The following is a 24351-nucleotide window of genomic DNA, read 5'->3' as shown; positions in this document are numbered from 1 at the left end:
TTTTCAAGTCCTCGATGGTGCAAGGCAATGTCATTTTACTCCGTACCTCACTCCTACTTTATATGCCCAGGCGTCATTGACTAGATTTTTATTTTTATGCATTTTATGTTTCGTGTTCCATATATGCGGTTCTCCTTCAAGTATTTCAATGAATTGAAGAACGTCGTAACTCCAGTTTATTTTGCGTAAGGTGCGGATTCATAGCACACATGCTTTATGCAATGTTATGCCAATTAATTTGATTGTTCGAAATCAAACGCAACCACAGCACGTAACTACAAGTGGAAAAGCACTAATAGTACAAGGCTTTATAAAAACGAAAAAAGGACACTAAATTGGGTAAAAATAAATAAAACAACATTTTGAGACCCAGGTTTTATTGGATCATTTTTTTACAAATTACTTCTTAGCGGTGACTGCGGCCTCGTCTTCCCGCGCAAAGGTCTGTAAAAGCTCCTCCTTTTTGGCGGCAATACGTTCCTCGCGCCGTTTGCGCGCTTCCTTCACCTTGTTACGGCGAGCCTCGGCTTGGTCACTGGGGAAATAAAGTTTTAATTTCAATTAAGCAAAGTGAGATTTAATACAGTAAGTTTTATAAATGAGAGAATTTGATATTGCACGCCTCATAAGCGAAGCGTTGAGGTGGGTACTACTGTCACTTCGCGCAAAACATCTGATTTTTCAAACTTAAAATGTCTTTATGTATCATACATTGCACTTGTAAGATAATACATACACACACATATTAAGAAAAAACACTATTTTTAACGTTAATGATATTTTTGATGTCATTTTTGTTATTTAATCCATCAGTCCTCGGAATCACAGACACAATAGAAAATCTATTGTGTCGCGCCCCGATCGGGCCTTACGGTGGTCAATGGGTTAAACTAGTTAAAACACAGTTTAAAAAAGTTCTGTCTTGGACGTCCGTGTGTCTGTATGTGCGGATCCTTTTTCTTGTTAACACGATAGCGACCGAAATACTTTACTAATCGAGTCTTTTTTTTTCTCTTACGCTTGAGTATGCTCAGGAATAGAACCCTTTCATTTTTCAGGGTCTGATTCGATGTGGTTTAATTGTTATTAAATAAACAAAAATAATAATTAATAAATATTTATAAAAAAAAAATTATGAGGCGTGCACTTTTGGATTTTCCAAATTATTTAGTTTTATAGCATTCAAATGCTTTACAAATGAGAAACTTTTCGCAAAAACCCACGTCTTTTACATTGACAATGAATATGTAGGAATGTGTATGTTATGATTTCAATCACAGATAAATTTGATTAGATACTTTGGTATAAAGAGTTGACTTGATAATCCAATACTCCTATTTTATCATAGGTACCAAATGAATTGTGAAGTTTCTTGCTCAAGATATCTGTCATTATTTTTCTATTATTTTATGTGAAAAGTGGATAGAACTCGGCAAATAACATTGTAAAGTTTGGTAATAGCTTATAATAATAGTTATCCTACATTTATCTCATATAATCTGCACAAAAAGTTTGCAGATAAGGAATTCAGTGATTGTAAAAAGTACTATTGATTCAATAAAATACAAATGTTTTTTACCGATTTCTATATATACAGGGTGTCCCAGCAACGGTATACTAAGCCCCAAGGAGGATATAGTTTTGCATACGCTGAGTACGTAAAAAATACTTATAAAATTCCAGACGAATTTTTTTGACCAATAGATGAATTCTTAAAACTCTATGTGTACACCCCTAACAAGCAACCCGCTCAACTTTGCCACCCGAACGTGAGCTATCGTTTAAGATTATGTTTTCATAGACAAAATGTTCACATTAGCGAAGCGGTATATGCCGGCTGCGCGAAGCTAGAGACGAAAACATGGATTATAAGGAAAAATTAAGCAAAAAATTTTTGGCGTAATTTTGTTGTTTAAGTATTTTTTACGTGATCAGTGTATGCAAAACTACAAGTCCCTTCGCGCTTAGTATACCAATAGTGGGACACCCTGTATAAAACTCAAAGGTGACTGATATAATGATCTATCAACGCACAGCCCAAACCACTGGACATATCGGACTGAAATTTGGCATGCAGGTATGTTAGGACGTAGGCATCCGCTAAGAAAGGATTTCCGAAATTCTCGTGGGAACGGGGAAAAACGGGGATGCACATACAAAGTCGTGGGCGGAAGCTAGTCTTCAATAAGATCATACTCAAATGAAATGATATTCAATAAATCAATGATCATTGATCAGTATTCAGTACTGACCATTCCATACCAATTTAGGCTTACAATATTGCCTGAATAATGAAAATAGGATCTTTCAGAATATTCAGACCATTACAATCAAGAAGACTAATGGAAATTTCTCCCTTTTGCAATACATTTTCTTTATTATTTACCTTCAATATAACATTGGTAAAAATAAAGAAGCAATAACAGAGTATCCTTAATAACATGAATTCACTATAATTTTTTGTTCATCTTATAACATACTAGTGGTCCGCCCCAGCTTCGCCCGTGGTACCTACATGTTACAATTGCATTTTTGGTAAGGATCTCTATTTTTTTTTTAATGCAATATAGCCTATAATGCTCAGTGAAGATGCAGCTTTCTAATGGTAAAAGAATTTTTGAAATCGGTCTAGTAGTTTATGCGTGAAAACCATACATACATACATAATTACAAACCTTTCCTCTTTATAATATTAGTATAGATTTCACTGAAGTTATAAATTAGCTTGTTACGCCGTTTGATATCTGCCAAGTTACACTATTAATCAGCAACATACACTACATTTTCTCATTTTAACCAAGCCTCAAGGCTATAAAATAACATATCCCTACTTAATATTATAAATGCGAAAGTAACTCTGTCTGTTTGTTACTCAATCACGCCTTAAATACTTAACAAATTTTCATGAAATTTGGTATGGAGATATTTTAATACCTGAGAAAGGACATAGGCTACTTTTTATCCTGGGAAAATGACACAATCCCGGAAGTCCCACGGGAACGGGAACAATGCGAGATTTTCTTTGACTGCGCGGGCGATGCCGCGGGTGGAAAGCTAGTAGACTATAAACAAAACATTCCAAATATCCCGAAGCTACGGGTGGAAAGCTAGTTCAACTATAATACAACAAATTCCAACCCACCTCAACATCTTACTCCTGGCCTTCTCCGCCTTCTTCCTGTGGATATACTCCATAAGCACACGCTTGTTCTTGAACACATTACCCTTCGCCTTCATGTAGAGTGCGTGGTAAAGATGCCTGTCAATCTTTTTGGCCGTTCTGTACTTGAGCAGCAACTTACGGAGTACCCTTTGTCTTTGCACCCAGAGTTCCTGTAATGTGTGTATTTGTGTAGGTAAATGGCATTTTTTTTTGACGCGACAACGTCTTATAATTCGATTGAGCCGGCTGCACGCACGAAAAAACATGACTCATGCGGCGTTCCGTATAAGGCTTGAAGTGCAAGCGAGAGCGCGGAACGAGCGACAAAGAAGCACAATCGGACGTTGTCACATTCAACTATGGTCAGTAAACCGACTTTACAGACAAACAATTTTTTAATATATCCATATTCAGCAGCAGCGCTGAATAGGTATAAGTTATAACAACTACCAATTTGTATCAAAGATGAAAAAATAAAAATAATATTAAATGAAAAATTGTTTATAATAGACTGATTAAACAATGAATGCATTTTTGTATTAGTTTGGTGATTTATAAATATCATTAGAATAAATCTATTAAAACAAACAACCTATTAAAGCAAGAAAATTAACAGAATTGAATTATAATTCTAATACATACATAAATATTGAATGGTTTATTGTTGATATTTACAAAGTAGCCGACCCAGCAAACATATGTAATTTTTAACTAATTGTAATGAGAACTTATGCATAAAACTTCCTGGTGTATAATATTTACTACTTATATGTAACATTAGACATCTCATTTTAATTGAACTTTTCCACTTTAACCCATTGACCACCGAGCGCCCCGATCGGGGTGCGACACAATACATTTTCTATTGTGTCTGTGATTCCGGGGACTGATGGATTAAAACTCCTTATCATTTCAAGTTAATACACTCAGCAAATCTATACTTATATTATAAAGCTGAAGAGTTTGTTTGTTTGTTTGAACACGCTAATCTCGGGAACTACTGGTCCGATTTGAAAAATTCTTTCGGTGTTAGATAGCACATATATCGAACGCTATATATCATCACGCTACGACCAACAGAAGTGGAGCCACGGGGGTGAAACCGCGAGGACCAGCTAGTTTTCTATAAATTTAATTATTATTGTTGATGATATACTCACTTTCTGTGGCATACGAGCATTAGCTGTACCTCTCCTTTTACCAAAACCACAGTGACGACCCTTTCTACGGGCCTCTGTGTTCTTGCGGACGCGAGCACGGGAGTGCACGGCTACGGGCTTCTTGATGACGAGACCATCCTTGATCATCTTACGGATGTTCTGTCCTATAATTTAATAACTATTTTTAGTAATGGAGGAATCATATTGCAATCAGTGATTATTCGAATAAAAATAAATAATTGAATTTTAGGTATGATGGTCGACGGTGCGCGCACCCAAAGGCCAAAGCATACTTACTGGAGTTGGTGTTGGCGATTTCATTGATCTCATTTGGATCTAACCACACCTTCTTTTTACCACATCGCATAACAGAGGCTGCAAGCCTCTTTTGTAATTTGAGGGAACTGAAATATAAGAAAATATTTTTAAGAACCACATGGTTGTACGACCGACAATGTTGACAATGTGAATATCTTGAAATTATACGATAAGACTTTGGAAAACAATAATATATCGGTAAACGCGCACAATACACAATAAATATGAGTACTTTTTCGCAAAAAAATATAATTAAACTATAAAATAAGGCAAACCTAACCTCATCCTGATTCGGTGAGATCCAACGCACACAAGAAAGAAATATGGCGGTTAACGAATTTGGCAAGTCTGTTTTAAAGTTGCCATATATAAAAAATAAAAATAATATTTCTTCATAATTATTATATTCTAATAATTCTAATAATTTCATTTTAATAACTATATAGATCTATACTCAGTATTTTCATTTTGTTTTTGACCGTAATAAAAATGACATATTTAAAATTATTTTTTTTTAAAGTAGGCAATATTTAAGGCATAGTGAAATACATTCGTGCGAATTATAGTTGTAAAAAACCCGTTAGCTACCGTTATTTAACTAAATTTTTGGTTAGCTACCCATAAAATGCGGTAAATAACGGTTAGTTATCCAACTGCGACCTATAAAAATGGTACTGTGTTTTGTTTTTTTGTAAGTCACTTAACGTAAACTAAACACAATTTAAGTATCTAAAATATTCATACTACAAACCTATACCTATAATAAATAACATAACATAAACGACTGATACCTACCTGCTATACATATTGATTAAAATAGATTCTTTAATCATTGCAACATAATAATTATGAAATGAATAGCCTAAAAACGATAACCTTTCATCATCTCATGCTGCCGGCGCGCAACCTCCCCCCGCCCCCGGTTATTAACGGTTAATTAACCGTTAATAACGAAAAATGCATTTTTAACCGCACGGTTAAAATCGTTAATAACCGGCTTTACATCTATGGTGCGAATCTGTCTACGGTGCGAATCAAGGTGCGAATCATGTGCGAATCGTGCGAATAGCAAGACGAATAACGAGCACGCGTAATATACGTAGGTATAAACATTGAATTTTCTATCCGCAAACATGAAATTATTGTAAACTGTTTACTAATGTGTGTACAGTGGCCTGTATAACGTCACTCTTTTAATAGATATTATGTATACAAATATGCTGTCGAGCGACGAACCAAAACAAAACAGATACAGTGTGTAAATGCGATCAAAGCTTGTGCTTGATCATCGTCATCAGCCTATTAAGTTCCCACTGCTGAGACACTTCACGTTTTTTACATTTCTTATTTTTTATAATATATGCTGTTTCATAGTGGATTATACTTTGAAGATGATCAGTTATTTTTAAATAAATGATTAGATGATTAAATGCGTTGTGATTTTAATTGGTTTTTTGCCAAATAATATAACGGAAATGCCCACAGATAAGTTTTGCAGATATCAGGAAAATGTCAAGCGATGACGTATGGCGGACTGACAACTGACAAGTGAAGTGCCAATTAACAAAAGTCAATGACTGAAAAAGAAGAAAAAACAAATAATAATTTATAATGATGAGAATTGAAGAGTAATTAATAATAATGTTATTTAGATAATATTGTAATTGCTGAATGTTTTGGTAAAAGTTCACAAAATTAGCTCTGACTAATAACGCCTACACACGTATAAGTTAAAAATCTGCAGCCCGTGGACTCATTACATCTTCACTTCATTTATCGTAATTACTGAGTTGATAAGCAGTCAAACAAGTTTTGTGGAGTTTCAAATAGTTTACGTGCATTCGCGCTAAGCAAGCGTTGTGTCGTAACGTGTATCACAGAGCAAGTAATATTGACGTGTATGCGATTTGCGTCTTGTGGTGACTTCGTTAACTTTCACTTATACGGTGGTGTTAATTGCCGATAAAAATGTCGGTCACTAAAATAAATCCCGATTTACAAAGAGAGCGGGATAATTGCACTTTCAATGTTACGGAATTAACCAATTTATTAGATGGTGGTGCTCAAAAAACCGAAGAGAGAAAACAGCGAGGTAATTGTTTATTTACTTAATTCATACTGTGTTGATATCAATTCCCTGCCAAATTTTAAAATAAACGAAAGCACTGATTACGAAAAATAGGCTTCGTAATAGATTTTACTGCATACAAACAATGCCTTTATCTTTGACCAGTATAAGGTTCAATATGTTATCTAGATGGAAGTAGACCTACTACTTGGACATAACTATAAATAGAATAATTCAAAACAAATTCTGTACAATTATTTTCATATAATGATGCTGTGCTTGGAACACAAACTTAAACTCATATAAGAATGTTTTGTAGAGTGAAGAGAGAATAGCAAATACAAATTACAAATGTGTAAACAAGATGCAATTTCTTATTGCTTGAGATAGACCATTTCTTACGGTATTTTGGTCAAACATATAATTTATGTTCTGGTTACATAAGATTTACATCAAATTATTATTTTGTAGAGGATGTGGTGCTCAAAGAAGGTATCCATAAGGAACCAGTGCCAGCTATATATCTCAGCCATAAGGATAAATATGAGCTGGCTGTTAAGAAATCATGTGCATTATTCCAAATGATCAGGAGACTACAGGAGGAAGAAAATGCTGGCATGGAAAATTACCAGTGAGTGTTATATCTGTTAAAGACATTTAAAAGATTGTTAGGCTTTTGTGGTTGTACGCAATAGATACAACAATAATGTTCGACGGCATCTGCGCTTACCGCCAGGTGTAATCGCGGTCAAATGGCTGGTCTGTTTTGTATATAAAAAAATACAGATACTTATTTTGGTTTTTGGTGCAAATCATTATTATTAATTTATTATATAATGTCCTTTGTATCCATGTTTTTTTAAATCAATTCTTTCAATATTATTATGAAAAGTAATTGTCTATTGTATATTCAATTAAATTGTAAAACTTTGTGACTTACAATTACTTCAGCAAATTATTTTAATCCTTTCTGACTCAAGACAACTAATACAATAGGCAATAGCAAAGGGTTTAAAATATTTGCATAACTATATATTTTAATTCTAATGATGTGCCAACTGTCACAGTAAAAGCCATAATTGGTTTTTCCTGTTAGAAGTCATAAAAAATTAATTATCATCACAGCTTATTCCTTATTTTAAACATATAGTTGTAGTTTTTTTCTTATACATATTTTGCTTTATAGAGCTCTCCTGGGTGGTACTTTAGGAACTGCTATTTTCGGTGACGGCAACCCACTAGCCCTGCACTATGTGATGTTCATACCCACTGTGATGGGCCAAGGGACAGTGGAACAGCAGGCTTATTGGATCGGCAGAGCTTTTAATTTGAGCATCATCGGTACTTATGCACAGGTATACAGTACAATTTTAAAAATTTCATGAGTGTTTTAGTTATTGAATTGATTTTAATTTTAATTTATGTGCATATACAGTATATTGATTGTAAAATAGTAATTTGACTTCAAATTTCTTTTTTTTAATCTATTATTAAAAAGTAAAAACCAATATTTATTTATCTGTGAGTAATTTGTAGTCTTAAAAATATGAATAAATTTTAATTTATCGTTTATTATTTAAATTTAATTAAATGGTTTTTTTTACGTATTCTTACATCAGAATTAAATACAAAATATATTACTTAATTTTGATCATAAATTCGTTTATACGCTGGCGACGTCACAGAATGACGCAGAATGGATCTTATTCTTACGGTGCATTTAGATCAAACGAACATAGAGCTAGTGCTCTAGCTTTGGTTTAATGCTCTAAGAGCTTAAAGGTAGCTAAAAGATGACGATAGAATGCTCTACGCCTGTTTACACTAAAAGAGTTTGACAAAGTGGGGTTAGAATGAGCATTCGCTCGTTTGATGTAAATGCCCTGTTAGCTGTACCGTACTTTTGACGTGACAACGTCTTATAATTCGATAAAGCCGGCTGCACGCACGAAAAAACATGACTCATGCGGCGTTACCTCGCTCTGAGGCGTTCCATGCTTAGATCATTAAGTAATGGATGGAGCACGCTGGCAAATGTTCTAACTAAACTTTCTGCTGATTTTGGTGCGGGGAGGGTAACTCACACTGATGAAACACAATGAAACATAATCACACATTCACAAAAATAATTTGTGTCACGAAAGTCGTAAAAATTTACGACCTTTTAGGCGACGAGTTTTTAAATTCAACTCTATCACTAAGATAATAAAGATTAAATTTGTATTTCATTCCAAGATAGTCATGTGGAGTGGGGTTCAATATCGCGTTCTAAATTCAACTTTATCACTTAGGTCATAAAGATTAAATTTGTATTTCTTTACAAGATAGTCTCGTAAGGAATGCGGTTCATTAAGGCGTTTTAAATTCAACTTTATCTCCTAGTTCATAAAGATTAAATTTGTATATTTTCTTTCCATGATAGTCTCGTGGGGCCGCATCAATGATCGAGTAAACATGACTCGATTATTTTTCTTGATCATATCGCTAAACGATACATCGACGATTATTAGAAATTGCATTTTATTAGAAATGTACGTTAAAAAAATAAAAAAATATACACAAATGAAAGGTTATTCCATCTTTTTGAATATTCGACATGTTTGAATTGCTTCTTCAAGACTTGACAGTACAAAACGGCATTTTTAGCGGAGCACTCGCAGACGTCCGTTCGACGTTTTACGAATACGCAGAGTGCTTGTAATCGATTACGCAAGTAGTTTTTATGAAAGGATAAGATTTTTCGATGAAAATAATCTTATACCTCGGCAAAAGGGGAAACGCCTGCGAGTGTTATCCATTACTTAATGATCTAAGGTTCCATGTAAGGCTTGAAGTGCAAGCGAGAGCGCGGAACGAGCGACAAAGAAGCACAATCGGACGTTGTCACGTTCAACTATCGTCAGTAAACCGACTTTACAGACAACCATTTTTTTTTTTACAATAAAGACGGAGTTGGGTCACGGCACATTCATCCGTGGTCTGGAGACGACGGCGACGTACGACCCGCGCACCAAAGAGTTCGTGCTCAACACGCCCACGCTCACCGCATACAAGTGGTGGCCGGGGGGATGTAAGTATCATGTACTTATTACTAGTCAAACTATACTAGCTTTCCACAAGTGTAGTCTAAGCAGAAGCGTAGCGTGCCTTGGCGGGGCCCCATATAAAAATTTGTTTGGGGGCCCTTAGGAAGGGTAAAGATTTCTCACAAAAGAATAAAAAATGTTTGCATAAAATTAGAAGAAATATTTATTCATTATTCAATTATCTATCTGTCACTTCTTCTAAAATTTTTACAAACAAATCAAATTAAATATGCACACAGGAGGCCAGAAAATAGCTTTCATTTCTGAAAAAAAAATTTTGGCAAGTTTTTAGTAATTTTTGCTAACGTACCTTGGCGCGGGGGCCCCGTATAATTGAAACGGCAGATACGGCGGTAGCTACGCGCCTGAGTCTAAGACATTCATGGGAATGATATGCGACAGTGACTGACAGTGGTGAAAAGAAGCCTATGCCACTCTTTCGTCTCCTAATCTCCAGACAATGGAGCGATTTTTGAAGTGAAACTTCTTAAGACGCGTTGAGAGTAAAATTTCAAAGTCGCGTCATGGCAATACCGTCACGTCATATTAAGGCAACGATTTTGGTGTCTTTGAATCTTGCCAAATAAGTTTCACTTCTGACACGTATGCTCGGGACATTTTTGTAAATGATTTTTGCATTAAAAAAATTGGTCCATGGTCACGTGGTGGACGTTTTTTCTATGTAGACTCATTACTCATTCTTATTTCCCATGCCATACAAATTCAAACAGAATTTTATTTAATGCGTGTATTAATTGGACGTTAAATTCTCTATGACGTTAAATTCTAAAACTATACAATTATAGTTCCTAGCGAACAAATTAGCAGTTATAATTTTATTAAAATCCATAGAGAATTTAGTGTTTTAACGTAATATGTATATAAAAAAAACTGTAGATCACCGAATAGATGTAGTTTGACCCTAAGTAGAATAATCTTATTGCTATGCAACAACCCTTTTTATTCATAGAAAAAAAAGACGTGTGGCACTCGGGGACTGCCGCGGTAAAGCTATTGCATGCTATGCCTTCAAGCCAAACCTCCGAGCCCGTCGGAGTGGGGAGCGTGAGGTTTTTTCGTTACGGAATTTCTGATTCGGTGGCGTTCAAGGCCCGCGATAGAAGCTATGCAATAGCTTAATAATTCTTATAAATATTTGCACTTAAAACGATAAAAACTATCATTGTTTGATTGTTGTTATTGAATCGGAATTAAACCAGCGTGATAAGATTGCCAAGTCAGTGCCCTTGCAATTAATAATAAAATATTATTTAAATCAATGTTATTAACTAAAATGTTCCCCATTTATTGTATGTTATTAATATTCTAGTAAATTAAACTTGACCTGAGTGGAAACTAGTTACCTACCTAATGAGTATTAATTTAGTAGCAATTGGCGACAATATCTCTACATACCATTTCCTCAAATCGAACATAACAGAAAAAATAAATAAAACTTTTTTAGTTGTTTCTTTTTATTTAATATCGTGGTACAAAACAATTTATATACCTACGAGTCCAAATACGAAACTTAATTAATTACCTAATGCACTTTCTAAACATCATAATATATCAAAATATCTAATTCTAGAAAGATCGGAAGCCAGCAATCATAATTATTATGTAAAATATAAATACCAATCACGGATACAGAGATTTAGGCACATAATTATCTCTATCGCAATAATCTTCGATAAGGCATGCTTATTACGTATTTAATTTATAAACTACTAGCAATGCCCTGCGGTTTCACCCGCATAGATAGCGATATCGTTACAGTGGAAAGTCTACTATAGGTCGGTCTATAGGTTTAATTTTTAATCACATGAAAATCACCTTTACCCCGTCCCGCACTACGGCCTTTTTTTTTGTTTTAGTGGGGAAATCTTTCATAGATACCCACGGCCTCCAGGGGAGGGGCCGTGGGTTATCTCGGATTCCTACCGACCAAAACCCCACTGTGTTCCGTCAAGACGCATATTGGTAGAATTCCTCCGTGACCCCCGCACGGCCTGCTCGAACAGTATACCTACTAGGTACATATTTTCTGTAGATTGACACTTTCAAATTCGTTATATCTTTTGAATGGAATATCCAATTCTTTTCATTTAAAAAGTATTTTGCTGGTATTGAAACAGTCTGTAATAAAACATCATTTAATGGGATAAGGATTAATATATGTGTATGGATAACATGGTTTGATTACTGTCGGCACTTCTATTTACTTTGAAAACGTAAAAAAGTTGTTGTAGTAACATAACTACTGAAGATGGACATATGGTATCGTGGACTTTCTTGTAGATATTGATCCATTCTATAATACTGTAGAACATTTTTTTGTTCTATCTTCAATAGATTCCGCAGCGCACGCGATGACAGAAGTTTTATTGAGGATTTTTTTACACCTTGGGTTACATTATTGCATTTTTGATAAGGATCTCTAATTTTTTAGAAAATGCAATATAGCCTATGTTGCTCAGTAAAGATGCAGCTTTCTAATGGTGAAAGAATTTTTGAAATCGGTCCAGTAGTTTTTGCGTGAAAACCATACATACATACATACTTACATACATACTTACAAACTTTTCCTCTTTATAATATTAGTATAGATGAATTATTGTCCTCGTGATTTATACGTGAATGAAAAACAGATTTTCCTAAGCGTTTAAAATAAAAAATAACCGGTTTGTTCACTGCCAAATGCGAATCTTGAGTTAGAATTTACCACAGGAATTTTCCTACCTAAATATAATGCTAAGGTAGGCGTGGTAGGTAATACGTATATTTTGCGTAATATACGGTATACCTATGGTCATACACAAACGTATAGGTTCTTCATACATAGTTACATATTCATGAATTAATCTTGGAAATAATATATAATTCATTAAGCTTAAGTAATATTAATAAGTTAATTTTGCTAGTCACTACACTAATTTAGTGTAAGAATGAACTATTTACAAACACAATATGAACGATCTATCGATACTAATAATTGTGTGTTGTTTTTAGTTTAATCATTGTGATGATTTAATTCATTTAACAATTACGATTTGTATATTAGTAGAATAATAGTGATCAATTTTCATCCATTCTTCTATCTCTTTCGAAAACATATTTCATGTTTCATATCGGATTATCAAATGAGATCTTTCACAATTGATTAATATTTATATTATAACTAGCGGTCCGCCCCGGCTTCGCCCGTGGTACATATGAAAAATAGATGTTGGCCGATTCTCAGACTTACCCGATATGCACAGAAAATTTCATGAGAATCGGTCCACCCGTTTCGGAGGAGTATGCAGACTAACATTGTGACACGAGAATTTTATATATAAGATAAATTGAATAGAAAACACATTTCATCATGCATATTATATTAGTACCTACATACCTACCTATTTTAAATTTAATGTACAGATATTCTCTATTGTGTATTGTCTATTTAAACCATAATTAATTTCGAAACAATATATATTCACGCAATCAATACACAGACACAGCTTGACTAGAAAAATATAGGACTTAAATCCCCGCGGATATTTTTTCTTGTTTCCTTAGACAATTTTTGTGCCTTTCAAATATCAGCCAAATTTCGTAGTTTAAACACATCCGGATACATTTTCAATAACTTGTAGAATATTTTTTCAATTACGTAAGTTGTTATTTTGTACCGGTTGAATCGTTTAAATTTCTCTGACCTTTTAAGGCTTTTAAAATACAGGCTATTCAGTCGAAGAAAACTTCTTGAGCCTCTTACTCATAGAATTCGCTAGAAAGTCTGTTCAAACTTTAAATGTTGACGATCCTCTGTCGAAAGAACAATCTCCGTATTCTCTGACACATGCAGTATTGATAGCAACTCAAAAGCATGTTCTACTTAAATATTTACCATGAAACGGGGCATAAAGATGTATACGAGAATTACGCTCGTAAATAATATTTTCGGAGTAGTTTGTACATAGTTTTACTGACCTCAAAAAGAGTAGGATAGCAAGAAGTTGAATATGATTTTTGACCCGACCTCTTTAATACTCCGCTACCTAATATGTATATTATAAAATGGTAATAGGTTATCAGGTAGTCGTTGTGTCAATGGCCATTGAGATTTATAAACTATAGCTTTATACCGTGGTTTCTTCCGATAAATGTCAATGCCCTTATCCAACTTATACCTACTCGTTCTACATTCATGCGAAATTTCATCTGTATCTGATATACTGTTTATGCATAAAAAGTATCATACATCTATCCTCCAAGTTTTTTAATACCAGTTCATCCATTCAGTTTTTTTACATAATTAAAAAATGAACAATTCTGCCCTAGTGCGGTTTCCAAAATCTATATTTTATAACTCTCAATTCACAAAGAAACAATTTTATGAGGCTCTCATAATATGCTAATTCTATAGCCTTAACCTTACATTGTGTGTCAACATTGCTTGTTAATAATACTGAGGTTAAAGTCCATGCAGATCATTGTTATGAGACAAAACTTGTTTCATTTAATTTTATCTCGTTGCACACAATTGATATTCCCACGAAAACATTGTTTCGACTCATGAATTACAAACTGTTTGATAGCTAAAAGCAATTTTTATACACTGCTTTTTGCAACGAATACTTTATATGAATTAATTTGCATAAGAAAATTAAAAATTATTAAGCTATTGGATAGCTTCTATCGCGGGCCTTGAGCGCGGGGACCGAATCGAGAAATTCCGTAACGAAAAAACCTCACGCTCTCCACTCCGACGGGCTCGGAGGTGTGGCTTGAAGGCATAGCATGCAATAGCTTTACCGCGGCAGTCCCCGAGTGCCACACGTCTTTTTTTTTTAAATAACTAACAAGTGTTTCACTTTTTGTCGCTCGGCGAAATATCCCGAGATTCGTCTTGCAAATGGTCTTACCTCACCTTTACCTGTCTCAATGTCACCAATTTATAAAAGAATTATATTTGAAAACGGCGCTATGTTTGTGTAAATACAATTTTCATTTCCATACTTCAAATGCAATGTGTTCGGAAACCATACACGTGTTCTTCTTCCTACCAAGTAATGGTTGAAAGAACGCAGACTAAATAACAATTTCTATCTTCCAGTGGCTCATACAGCGAACTACTGCGTTGTTATGGCTCAGCTGTACACCCAGGGCAAATGTCACGGCATTCACCCGTTCATAGTGCAATTACGTGACGAAGAAACCCACATGCCACTACCTGGCATTAAGGTGGGAGAGATCGGTGCCAAACTTGGCATGAACGGCACTAATAATGGCTTCCTAGGATTGGAAAATGTCAGGATACCTAGAGATCACATGCTGATGAAGAACTCTCAAGTTCTAGAGGTAAGGGCTTCAAAAAAAATACGTAAGGAAATATTTATTTATTGGTAGCAATACAATATATACACAAATAAAACAGAATCCTAAAAAATAAGTCAATAAAAAATCTGAATAAATGTGACGTTTTAAAACATTTACAGAAATGTTTTCCCAGTTCGCCCTTTTATAAATATACAAAGATCTCGAGCTATGGCATTCAGAGCAACTAGAAAAAAAAAATTAAGTATCTTTTCTTGTTACTTTCCTTATATAACAGTTAAAAAATCTGTGACATTTTGACCTATTCTGAACTGAATATATACTTTTTCTCAATTCATGTTTCTTTTATAGGATGGTACATACGTAAAAGCGCCAAGCTCTAAACTAGCGTACGGAACGATGATGTTCGTTCGCGTGATGCTCGTCAATGACATGTGCAACTATATGGCGAAAGCGGTTACCATAGCAACCAGATACTCCGCTATTAGGAGACAGTCGCAGCCGAAACCGGAGTAAGTGACTTTTTATTTCAATGGTCTCATTTATTAATTAGGTATTCGATTTAATCTATATTCAATGCTCTATTAGTCGATATAGGAATTTTTAGTTTATTTGAGTTTAAATATAAATAATGAAAATTATTTATGATTATCAAGCAAGATTAAGAAAAATAAAAACCAGCACATAACTTAGGTTTAAAAGAGACAAGACCTGCTCCTATTATTATTACCTATTACAGTTCAACAATCCCTTATGATTTCCCCGGTGTCAATTTGTGAAGACTAGCTTACCGCCCGCGGCTTCGCCCGCTTTGTCTAAAACATAAAAAATTCTTCCTCCTTCCTCTTGAATCACTCTATCTATTAAAAAAACCGCATCAAAATCCGTTGCTTAGTTTGAAAGATTTAAGCATACAAAGGGACATAGGGACAGAGAAAGTGACTTTGTTTTATGCTATGTAGTGATGCCCAAAAAAATATTTACATTATCCAATTTTCAAAATTCCCTAAAACTACCCTCGTTTTCTAAGCACTTCAATACACACACACATTTAACTAACATAACACTTACAGCGAACCAGAACCTCAAATCCTCGACTACGTGACGCAACAGCACAAGCTATTGGTGGGGATAGCGTCTGTGCACGCGTTCAAACTGAACGCTGATTGGATATGGAACATGTACAATAATGTTACTGCGGAATTAGAGTCAGGGGATATGGAGAGGTTGCCTGAGGTTCGTTTATATTTATTAAATTTTGAACTTAAGACTGAAATTATAAATATATATTATAAAAAATATCACATTTAATGGTGCATCCACACGCACCTCTAAAGTACATATAAATAATATTACATAATGTTGCAGCTGCACACTATCATGCCAACTCAAGTCATTCATAAAACATAATGTTGCATCCACACGCTCTCTCCTGCAACTTCTTTACACAACATAATGTTGCAGCTACACGCTCTCTCCTGCAACTTCTTTACACAACATAATGTTGCAGCTACACGCTCTCTCATGCAACTTCTTTACACAACATAATGTTGCAGCTACACGCTGTCTCATGCAACTTCTTTACACAACATAATGTTGCAGCTACACGATCTCTCATGCAACTTCTTTACACAACATAATGTTGCATCCACACGTACCTTTAAAGTACTTATAAAATATATAATATAATGTTGCAGCTACACGCTCTCTCATGCAACTTCTTTATACAACATAATGTTGCAGCTACACGCTCTCTCATGCAACTTCTTTATACAACATAATGTTGCAGCTACACGCTCTCTCATGCAACTTCTTTATACAACATAATGTTGCAGCTACACGATCTCTCATGCAACTTCTTTACACAACATAATGTTGCATCCACTCGCTCTACCATGTTTCTTCAAGTCATTCATAAAACAATGTTGCATCCACACGCACCTTTAAAGTACTTATAAAATATATAATATAATGTTGCAGCTACACGCTCTCTCATGCAACTTCTTTATACAGCATAATGTTGCAGCTACACGCTCTCTCATGCAACTTCTTTATACAACATAATGTTGCAGCTACACGCTCTCTCATGCAACTTCTTTATACAACATAATGTTGCAGCTACACGCTCTCTCATGCAACTTCTTTATACAACATAATGTTGCAGCTACACGCTCTCTCATGCAACTTCTTTATACAACATAATGTTGCAGCTACACGCTCTCTCATGCAACTTCTTTATACAACATAATGTTGCAGCTACACGCTCTCTCATGCAACTTCTTTATACAACATAATGTTGCAGCTACACGCTCTCTCATGCAACTTCTTTATACAACATAATGTTGCAGCTACACGCTCTCTCATGCAACTTCTTTATACAACATAATGTTGCAGCTACACGCTCTCTCATGCAACTTCTTTATACAACATAATGTTGCAGCTACACGCTCTCTCATGCAACTTCTTTATACAACATAATGTTGCAGCTACACGCTCTCTCATGCAACTTCTTTATACAACATAATGTTACAGCTACACGCTCTCTCATGCTGCCTAAAAGCCGTAGTTTGCCACCTCAAGTCATTCATAAAACATAATGTTGCATCCCCACGCACCTTTAAAGTACTTATAAAATATATAATATAATGTTGCATTCACACGCTCTCTCATGCAACTTTATACAACATGATGTTGCAGCTACACGCTCTCTCATGCTGCCTCAAAGCCGTAGTAACAGCAGATGCAGCAGAATGCGTTGAACGGTGTAGACTCGCGTGCGGTGGGCACGGGTACATGTTGTCGTCCAACTTGCCGCTCACGTACGGTTTAGTGACGGCCGCGTGTACGTATGAGGGAGAGAATACGGTGTTGCTGTTGCAGACTGCTAGGTGAGATATAAAGTAATAAAAAAGAGATATGGTAGATATATAATTCACAAAATTCATAAGTACCTTACCATCTCTTCTCATTAGCCTTTATTATAAGGAAAAACTAAGATTTCAACTATTTAAAGAAATTTGAAAGTCGGTCCAATAGGTTTTATATTTTTAAATTAAACTCCCTATTATAATAAATGTACATTGCATATAAATGTATCTGTCCTTTATCAAAATTATCTGTATACACTTACAAGTACCCCCAAATTGTACATCCGTACTAATATTATAAATGCGAAAGTAACTCTGTCTGTCTGTCTGTTACTCAATCACGCCTAAACTACTGAACCAATTTGCATGAAATTTGGTATGGAGATATTTTGATGCCCGAGAAAGGACATAGGCTACTTTTTATCCCGGGAAAATGACGCAATCCCGGAAATCCCACGGGAACGGGAACTATGCGGGTTTTTCCTTGAAAACGCGGGCGAAGCCGCGGACGGAAAGCTAGTATGTAATATATTCTCACAGGTACCTAGTAAAAGCGTGGCACCAATCGGCCGCGGGTGGTACACTCCCACCCACAGTGGGGTACATCGCTAGAACTGGGGCTCGACGATCACCGCCGTGGGATAACTCCATACAGGGCATCGTGGACGGGTTCCATACTGTTGCTGCTGGGTGAGTTCAATAAATAATTATAAAGTTATAAAAACCTTTAACCAATACCCCCGGTCAATTGATATCACTACATAGTATAAAACAAAGTCGCTTTCTCTGTCCCTATGTCCTTATGTCCCTATGTCCTTATGACCCTATGTCCCTTTGTATGCTTAAATATTTAAAACTACGCAACGGATTTTGATGCGGTTTTTTATTAATAAATAAAGTGATTCAAGAGGAAGGTTTTAGTATATATTTTTTTAGGTTTTAGACAAAGCGGGCAAAGCCGCGGGCGGTAAGCTAGTATTGTATGAAACTCGGTCAATCGATATAAATATTAATCTAGCTCGGAGTTTCGTGTTTGTTAACACAGTAACATACTTCACAAACCGATAAGGGGCGTGGTTAAATTTTGAAAGCTCAGTTTTTGTGGTAAACATTTGTTTAGCCAAGTTGAATCAGAACGTTGCGAAGTTGATGATCAACACTGCGGGTTGTAGATTTAATAACGCATGTTGAAAAGTTCTGAGGATGGCATGAAAAAAGATTTACTTCTTTTAATTAGTAAATAAAACTTCTAAAAGACGTCACTTTTTCTAAATAACACCTGCTTGCTGCTTTTTATTTAAATATTTATCATAACATAATAATACGATTTTATTTCAGAAAAATCGGTCTGTGCGTGGCTCAAATCGAAAAGCGCCAGAAGACTGGAATGTCGTACGAAGACGCGTGGAACATGACTTCAATTCAGCTAGCTTCGGCGTCTGAGGTAAGTTTTTTGTATTTGTCTTAACAATAATTGGATAAATTGACCGATGAGCAGCGTTGGCCCAACAAATGATCGTCGATGTTTGCCATTGCGGCAATTATGAATAAACATCTACAATGACGGCCGATCATAGACATTTAGGCGCTTTACACTATCGTGATTGTCTCTACTCGCCCAACGAAGAAATTGTGAATCAAATTGTGAATAGGGCCCGTAAATGAAATGAAATAAAAAAAGACGTTTATTGTGGACATATGAAAAAAAAGATACAATTTACTTAGTTGAAAAAAAGGAACTTAAAAAAAACGTATGCCATAATTAGGCCAGCCACTCAGTGTGTCATCACTGATTTTCAGTGGCCGCCTTAGGCCGTGTCCGCACTGCGGATATTTTCCGTAATATGTTTAAATATTAATTTCACAGTGAAGTTCACCAGATATGTAGAGTGACGTTGGTATTCTGCTACACAGGCGCGCGGACTACTAAACTAAACAACCAAGTCCGCGCGCCTATGTAGCGGAACGGCAACATCGCATTAGCACCGGTGGAGCGGAGTGGCAACGTCGCACATCCGCAACTGTTACGAAGCGGCAACAGCTCGCGCGCTGGTGCAGCGGAACTGTAACGTCACACGTGTCCCGGTGCAGCGGATCGGCAACGTCGCATGAGCACCGGTGGAGCGAAGCGCATTTAGCACATGTGCTTATTTAGAGAAACGGCAACGTCGCACGCGCGCCAATTTAGCGGAACGACAACTTCGCATATGCACCTGCAGCGATGATTTTTTATATGGCGCTACCTTTAAGATGTCGACCGAGCGCATGAACTCACATCGGCCATTGTTGCACCATGCCTGCAGTGCATGTTTTTTGTACTAAAAAACTTATTTTTTATTTTTTGACGTGATAACGTTTTTAAAATCGTTCTAGTCGGGTGACATGTTCAGAAACTTGTGTCACACCAAAACCTCACGAGCGCGATCGCAGGTATAACGAGAGAGAGACGGACCGATCTCCCGTCTCATCTCGAGCGCTGCCACTGCATTATGTTATCACGTAAACATCTCGATCGTAAACCTACTTTACAAACAACCAATTTTTTTACTTACAGGCCCACTGCCGAGCAATAATCCTGGCGACATACCACAAAGAAACGGAGCAGCTGGCCAAGAGCGTGTCGGCGGAACTACGGCTAGTGTTGCTGCAGCTCGTGGATCTATATGTGCTGTACTGGGCGTTGCAAAGAATCGGCGACTTGTTGAGGGTAGGTTATATAAACGAGTGGATGGTCAAGAGTGTGTCGGCAGTGTTATATGCGAAGTGTCATAAATCTTTTAAATATTTGGACAATCACTTGATAGTTTTTTCTCGTACTTAGGCCGGTTGCAGAGCTTCACCTACCGTCAGTGCGTACCATCGGCCCTAACTATACGCATTGACCGACCGTCAGTTTGTATCATTCAGTGCTCTGCGTACCAGTAAACTGACCAGTAAACTGACCTGACCAGTAAACTGACCTGACCAGTGAACTGACCTGACCAGTAAACTGACCTGACTAGTACGCAGTGCATCGGTCGGTACAGCACTAAACGCGTTAATTTGTTTGAAACAAATGGAAACAAATTGTTAGAGATGCGTTAAAGTTGAGTTAGAGCTGAGTTTGAGTTGAGTTAGAGCTGAGTTAGAGTTGCACTTGCAGTTCACGTCGATATCGGAGCGCGACATCGAGCAGCTGCAGGGCTGGTACGAGCTCACGCTCAGCAAGCTGCGCCGCAACGCTGTGGGACTCGTGGACGCGTTCGATATTAGGGATGAGGTAATATAATATTCGTATTTATTAACATACATATTTATTTATTTCATTTAATTATTTATTGCTCACACAAAAGAAATCCTATTAATATTATAAATGTGAAAGTTTGTATGGATGTATGGATGTATGGATGTTTGTTACTCTTTCACGTAAAAACTACTGAACCGATTACAATGAAATTTAGCACACATATAGAGGGTAACTTGGATTAACACATAGGATAGTTTTTATCCCGGAAATCCCACGAGAACGGGAACTATGCGGGTTTTCCTTTGCAAACGCGGGCGAAGCCGCGGGCGGAAATCTAGTAGAGACATAAAGTACAGATAATAGAAGAATAATCAGTGTAAAAACGGTGGCTATTAATAACAGTGGTACATATTTATATGAAGACATTAATTGAGAAAGTACATGGTCCCTCTGGACATGGTTTAGCGTGAATCTCTCTTTTTAAAGAATAGTGGTATCTTTACAAAGCAAAATAAATGTCATTTCACAATTTTATCTCACCTCATCATCTCATATTTATATATCACATCACTAATTTAAAATTTTATTGCTCGAACGTTAACCTTATTTTATAGTTTTTCATAATATACAAGGTGTAATCGTTAAGTGTGCACAGGCGATTATTCCGTTATTATTACAGATATCAAAAAACTTTAAACTGATATCGAAAGTACTTAACCTAATGAGTAAAATGGCCATAATACATTTTTAAAAATTATAATTTTTTAATTTGAGTACTTTCGATATCATTCAGAAATTAAAGACTTTTTAACGGATTTTAAACGCGATTTATTCATTCTATTATTTTCCCGACGTTTCCCCGTCACCACGCTCGCTGTAAAGTGTTCGAAACGTCGGGAAAATAATAGAATGAATAAATCGCGTTTGAAATCCGTTAAAAAGTCTTTAATTTCTAAATGTATAATACTCGCGTAAAATCAAACATCAGAAAATACTACTTTCGATATCAGTTTAAAGTTTTTTGATATCTTTAATAGTTACGGAATAATCGCCTGTGTACACTTAACGATTACACACTGTATATCTTTAAATACTAAATAATATATAACTTTAAATACGAAATGAAAACTTGAATTTATTTGAAGAATTGTACAACTTACTTGCCTAATTAAATCATTTTTTAACTATACTAGATTTTTCGTAATCGAATTATTTCGCCATTTTTGGTCAGCTAAACAACTTTTAACTTGACTTTTAATATAATTTATATATTTTTTTAGATTTTAAATTCAACCCTTGGTGCGTACGACGGCAACGCATACGAACGACTTATGGCCGAAGCAATGAAGAGTCCTCTCAACGCAACTCCGGTTAATGATAGTTTCCACAAATATCTTAAACCTTTTATGCAAGGAAAACTGTGATTTAATAATATAAGGGAAAAAACTAATTTTAAATTACTAAACTATAATTTTTTTTTGCGAAAAAGTTAATTTGATGTTTGAAAATGTTACTATTGTGATTGGTTTTTACTTATGTGATAAAAATTTAAAAAAATAAAAAAACCTGTATTTAGTATACCAAAAATCCAAGAAAAAATCTTCTTAGGACTGATTTTAATTCCTAAAATATTAAAACAAGACTTATGTATCTTAAAAAGTAGTAAAACCGGGTTTGTGCAAATTAATAAAGTTTACTTTTATCATATTTTATGAACAAGATAAACAAATACAATTTTCTATATTAAAAAAAAAACGTGCTCAAAATATATACTTATAAGTTTGATAATATAACAAATTTAAAATTTTTATTTATATTTACAAGTAGTTATTTTTATGTGATCAATATTTTATAAAAGTATTGATTTGGTGTGGATTAGCCTGTACTTATAAGAAATTATCATTTTATACTATAAAAAAATATCTTAAGATGTCATAGTGTAAGGTGGCGGTTATACATTCCATGAAGTGGTGTCGTATAGTATTACAAGTATGGAGATTGTAATAATATAGAGATTAAATAAACTTTTATATGTATAATAAATTTTATATTTTGTTAGAAAAGTCTTTTATTCCTCATTCCTACGTATCAATATAACTTATTATCCTATAAGGTTGGATCATTTAGCAAAGGATTTTTACAGAATTTAAACATTTACAGCCGTACAAATAAACGAGTTATAACATTTTATGCAAAGAATAAACTAAGAATAAGGAAAAATCATACAAATAAACACGTAATAAATCAAACCTAGTATAACTTCGTAATAAGTATTCATACTAATGCTATTCCGACCTTATTACGGCTACCACCCTAGTATAAGTCTGACATAACCGAGTTATAACATATCTTTTAGTACATTGTGCTGTGTTTTACAAGTTTTAGAAGCAATTTTCAATCTAAATTTGAGATAATAGCAATGAGAGTATACGAGAAGTAGAAAAAGTTGAGCAAATTAATAATTTCATTACGTACCTATTGAAATGGAAAATTTTGTATGAAATGTCAAAATATACGAAATTATGAAAAACCCTTTTGATATTTATAATGATTTATTTATTTACAACATGCGCCAAACCATACATACATAAAACTTATTTCTAAACTTATCACAATAATATACACTTTCGTTGAAAATATAAATCTTCTAAGCCTGGAGTTGTATGTTTTGAGTACCAGTTATTTGGCAACTCTCTATCTCAAGGTGGGTTTATCTTCTGTTCTCCAGATATTTGATAGCGTTATCTATCATTTGCTTGCATATTTAATGATATATTTAAATTATTTCCAATAAATATTTAAAAAATAAATAAACAGAACATCGTATGATGAAACTTCACAACAAATTCGACGAAGTCAAACGAGCGTCAGCAAAATGACAGCACCAAGGCTTAACCGTAGACAATTTCAATGTTTTTCATAATTTTGTGAATGAATTGCGACGTTGCCGCTTCGCGCCTATTGCATAGCGTGAGCATAGATACATCGACGTTATTCCAAATTTATTTGTAAGAAATTATGACATCCTTATTCTTTATTTATTCTTATCATATCTATGCATTGCATAAGGTTTGAATAAGCAAGTTTTTATTTGTACGGCTGTTAGCGTTTGGTCTTTCTAATTAAAACTGTAATACA

At 35.1% G+C, this 24351-nt stretch overlaps 2 protein-coding genes across 2 annotated transcripts; one reads left to right on the top strand and one right to left on the bottom strand.

Moving 5' to 3' along the window:
* Positions 1-360: 360 nt before the first annotated feature.
* On the bottom strand, positions 361-5004 carry RpL19 (ribosomal protein L19). Its single transcript, XM_090102483.1, has 5 exons — positions 4922-5004; positions 4621-4727; positions 4324-4487; positions 3143-3333; positions 361-535 (listed from the first exon to the last, which is right to left on the bottom strand). Exons 1-5 carry the CDS (start codon positions 4924-4926, stop codon positions 400-402), a joined length of 603 nt encoding a protein of 200 aa, XP_089958609.1. The 5' UTR covers positions 4927-5004; the 3' UTR covers positions 361-399.
* Positions 5005-6195: 1191 nt separating this feature from the next.
* Positions 6196-22655, top strand: LOC149907488 (acyl-coenzyme A oxidase 1-like). Its single transcript, XM_090102481.1, has 13 exons — positions 6196-6733; positions 7181-7340; positions 7896-8064; positions 9656-9779; positions 14900-15144; positions 15472-15632; positions 16194-16356; positions 17818-18008; positions 18528-18677; positions 19326-19431; positions 20542-20694; positions 21130-21246; positions 22494-22655. The coding sequence occupies exons 1-13, from the start codon at positions 6610-6612 to the stop codon at positions 22635-22637; spliced, it is 2007 nt and encodes a 668-aa protein (XP_089958607.1). The 5' UTR covers positions 6196-6609; the 3' UTR covers positions 22638-22655.
* The last annotated feature ends 1696 nt before the right edge of the window (positions 22656-24351 follow it).

The sequence above is a fragment of the Colias eurytheme genome, chromosome 6 (genome assembly GCF_061535395.1).
Source record: "Colias eurytheme isolate Ceu_HAF_F1 chromosome 6, ilColEury1 Martin Lab GWU primary, whole genome shotgun sequence".
Taxonomy (NCBI): Eukaryota; Metazoa; Arthropoda; class Insecta; order Lepidoptera; family Pieridae; genus Colias; species Colias eurytheme.
Note: the sequence above shows the minus strand (reverse complement) of the source record. Positions and strands in the feature narration are given on the sequence as shown.

Coding starts and splice junctions, on each gene's coding strand:
- RpL19 (XM_090102483.1), bottom strand. Junction 4,488..4,620: donor AATCGCCAACACCAACTCCA/GTAAGTATGCTT, acceptor ATTAAATTATAG/GACAGAACATCCGTAAGATG. Junction 3,334..4,323: donor ATGCTCGTATGCCACAGAAA/GTGAGTATATCA, acceptor CACACATTACAG/GAACTCTGGGTGCAAAGACA.
- LOC149907488 (XM_090102481.1), top strand. CDS start 6,610: ATGTCGGTCACTAAAATAAATCCCGATTTACAAAGAGAGCGGGATAAT. Junction 6,734..7,180: donor CGAAGAGAGAAAACAGCGAG/GTAATTGTTTAT, acceptor ATTATTTTGTAG/AGGATGTGGTGCTCAAAGAA. Junction 18,009..18,527: donor TTGCTGTTGCAGACTGCTAG/GTGAGATATAAA, acceptor ATATTCTCACAG/GTACCTAGTAAAAGCGTGGC.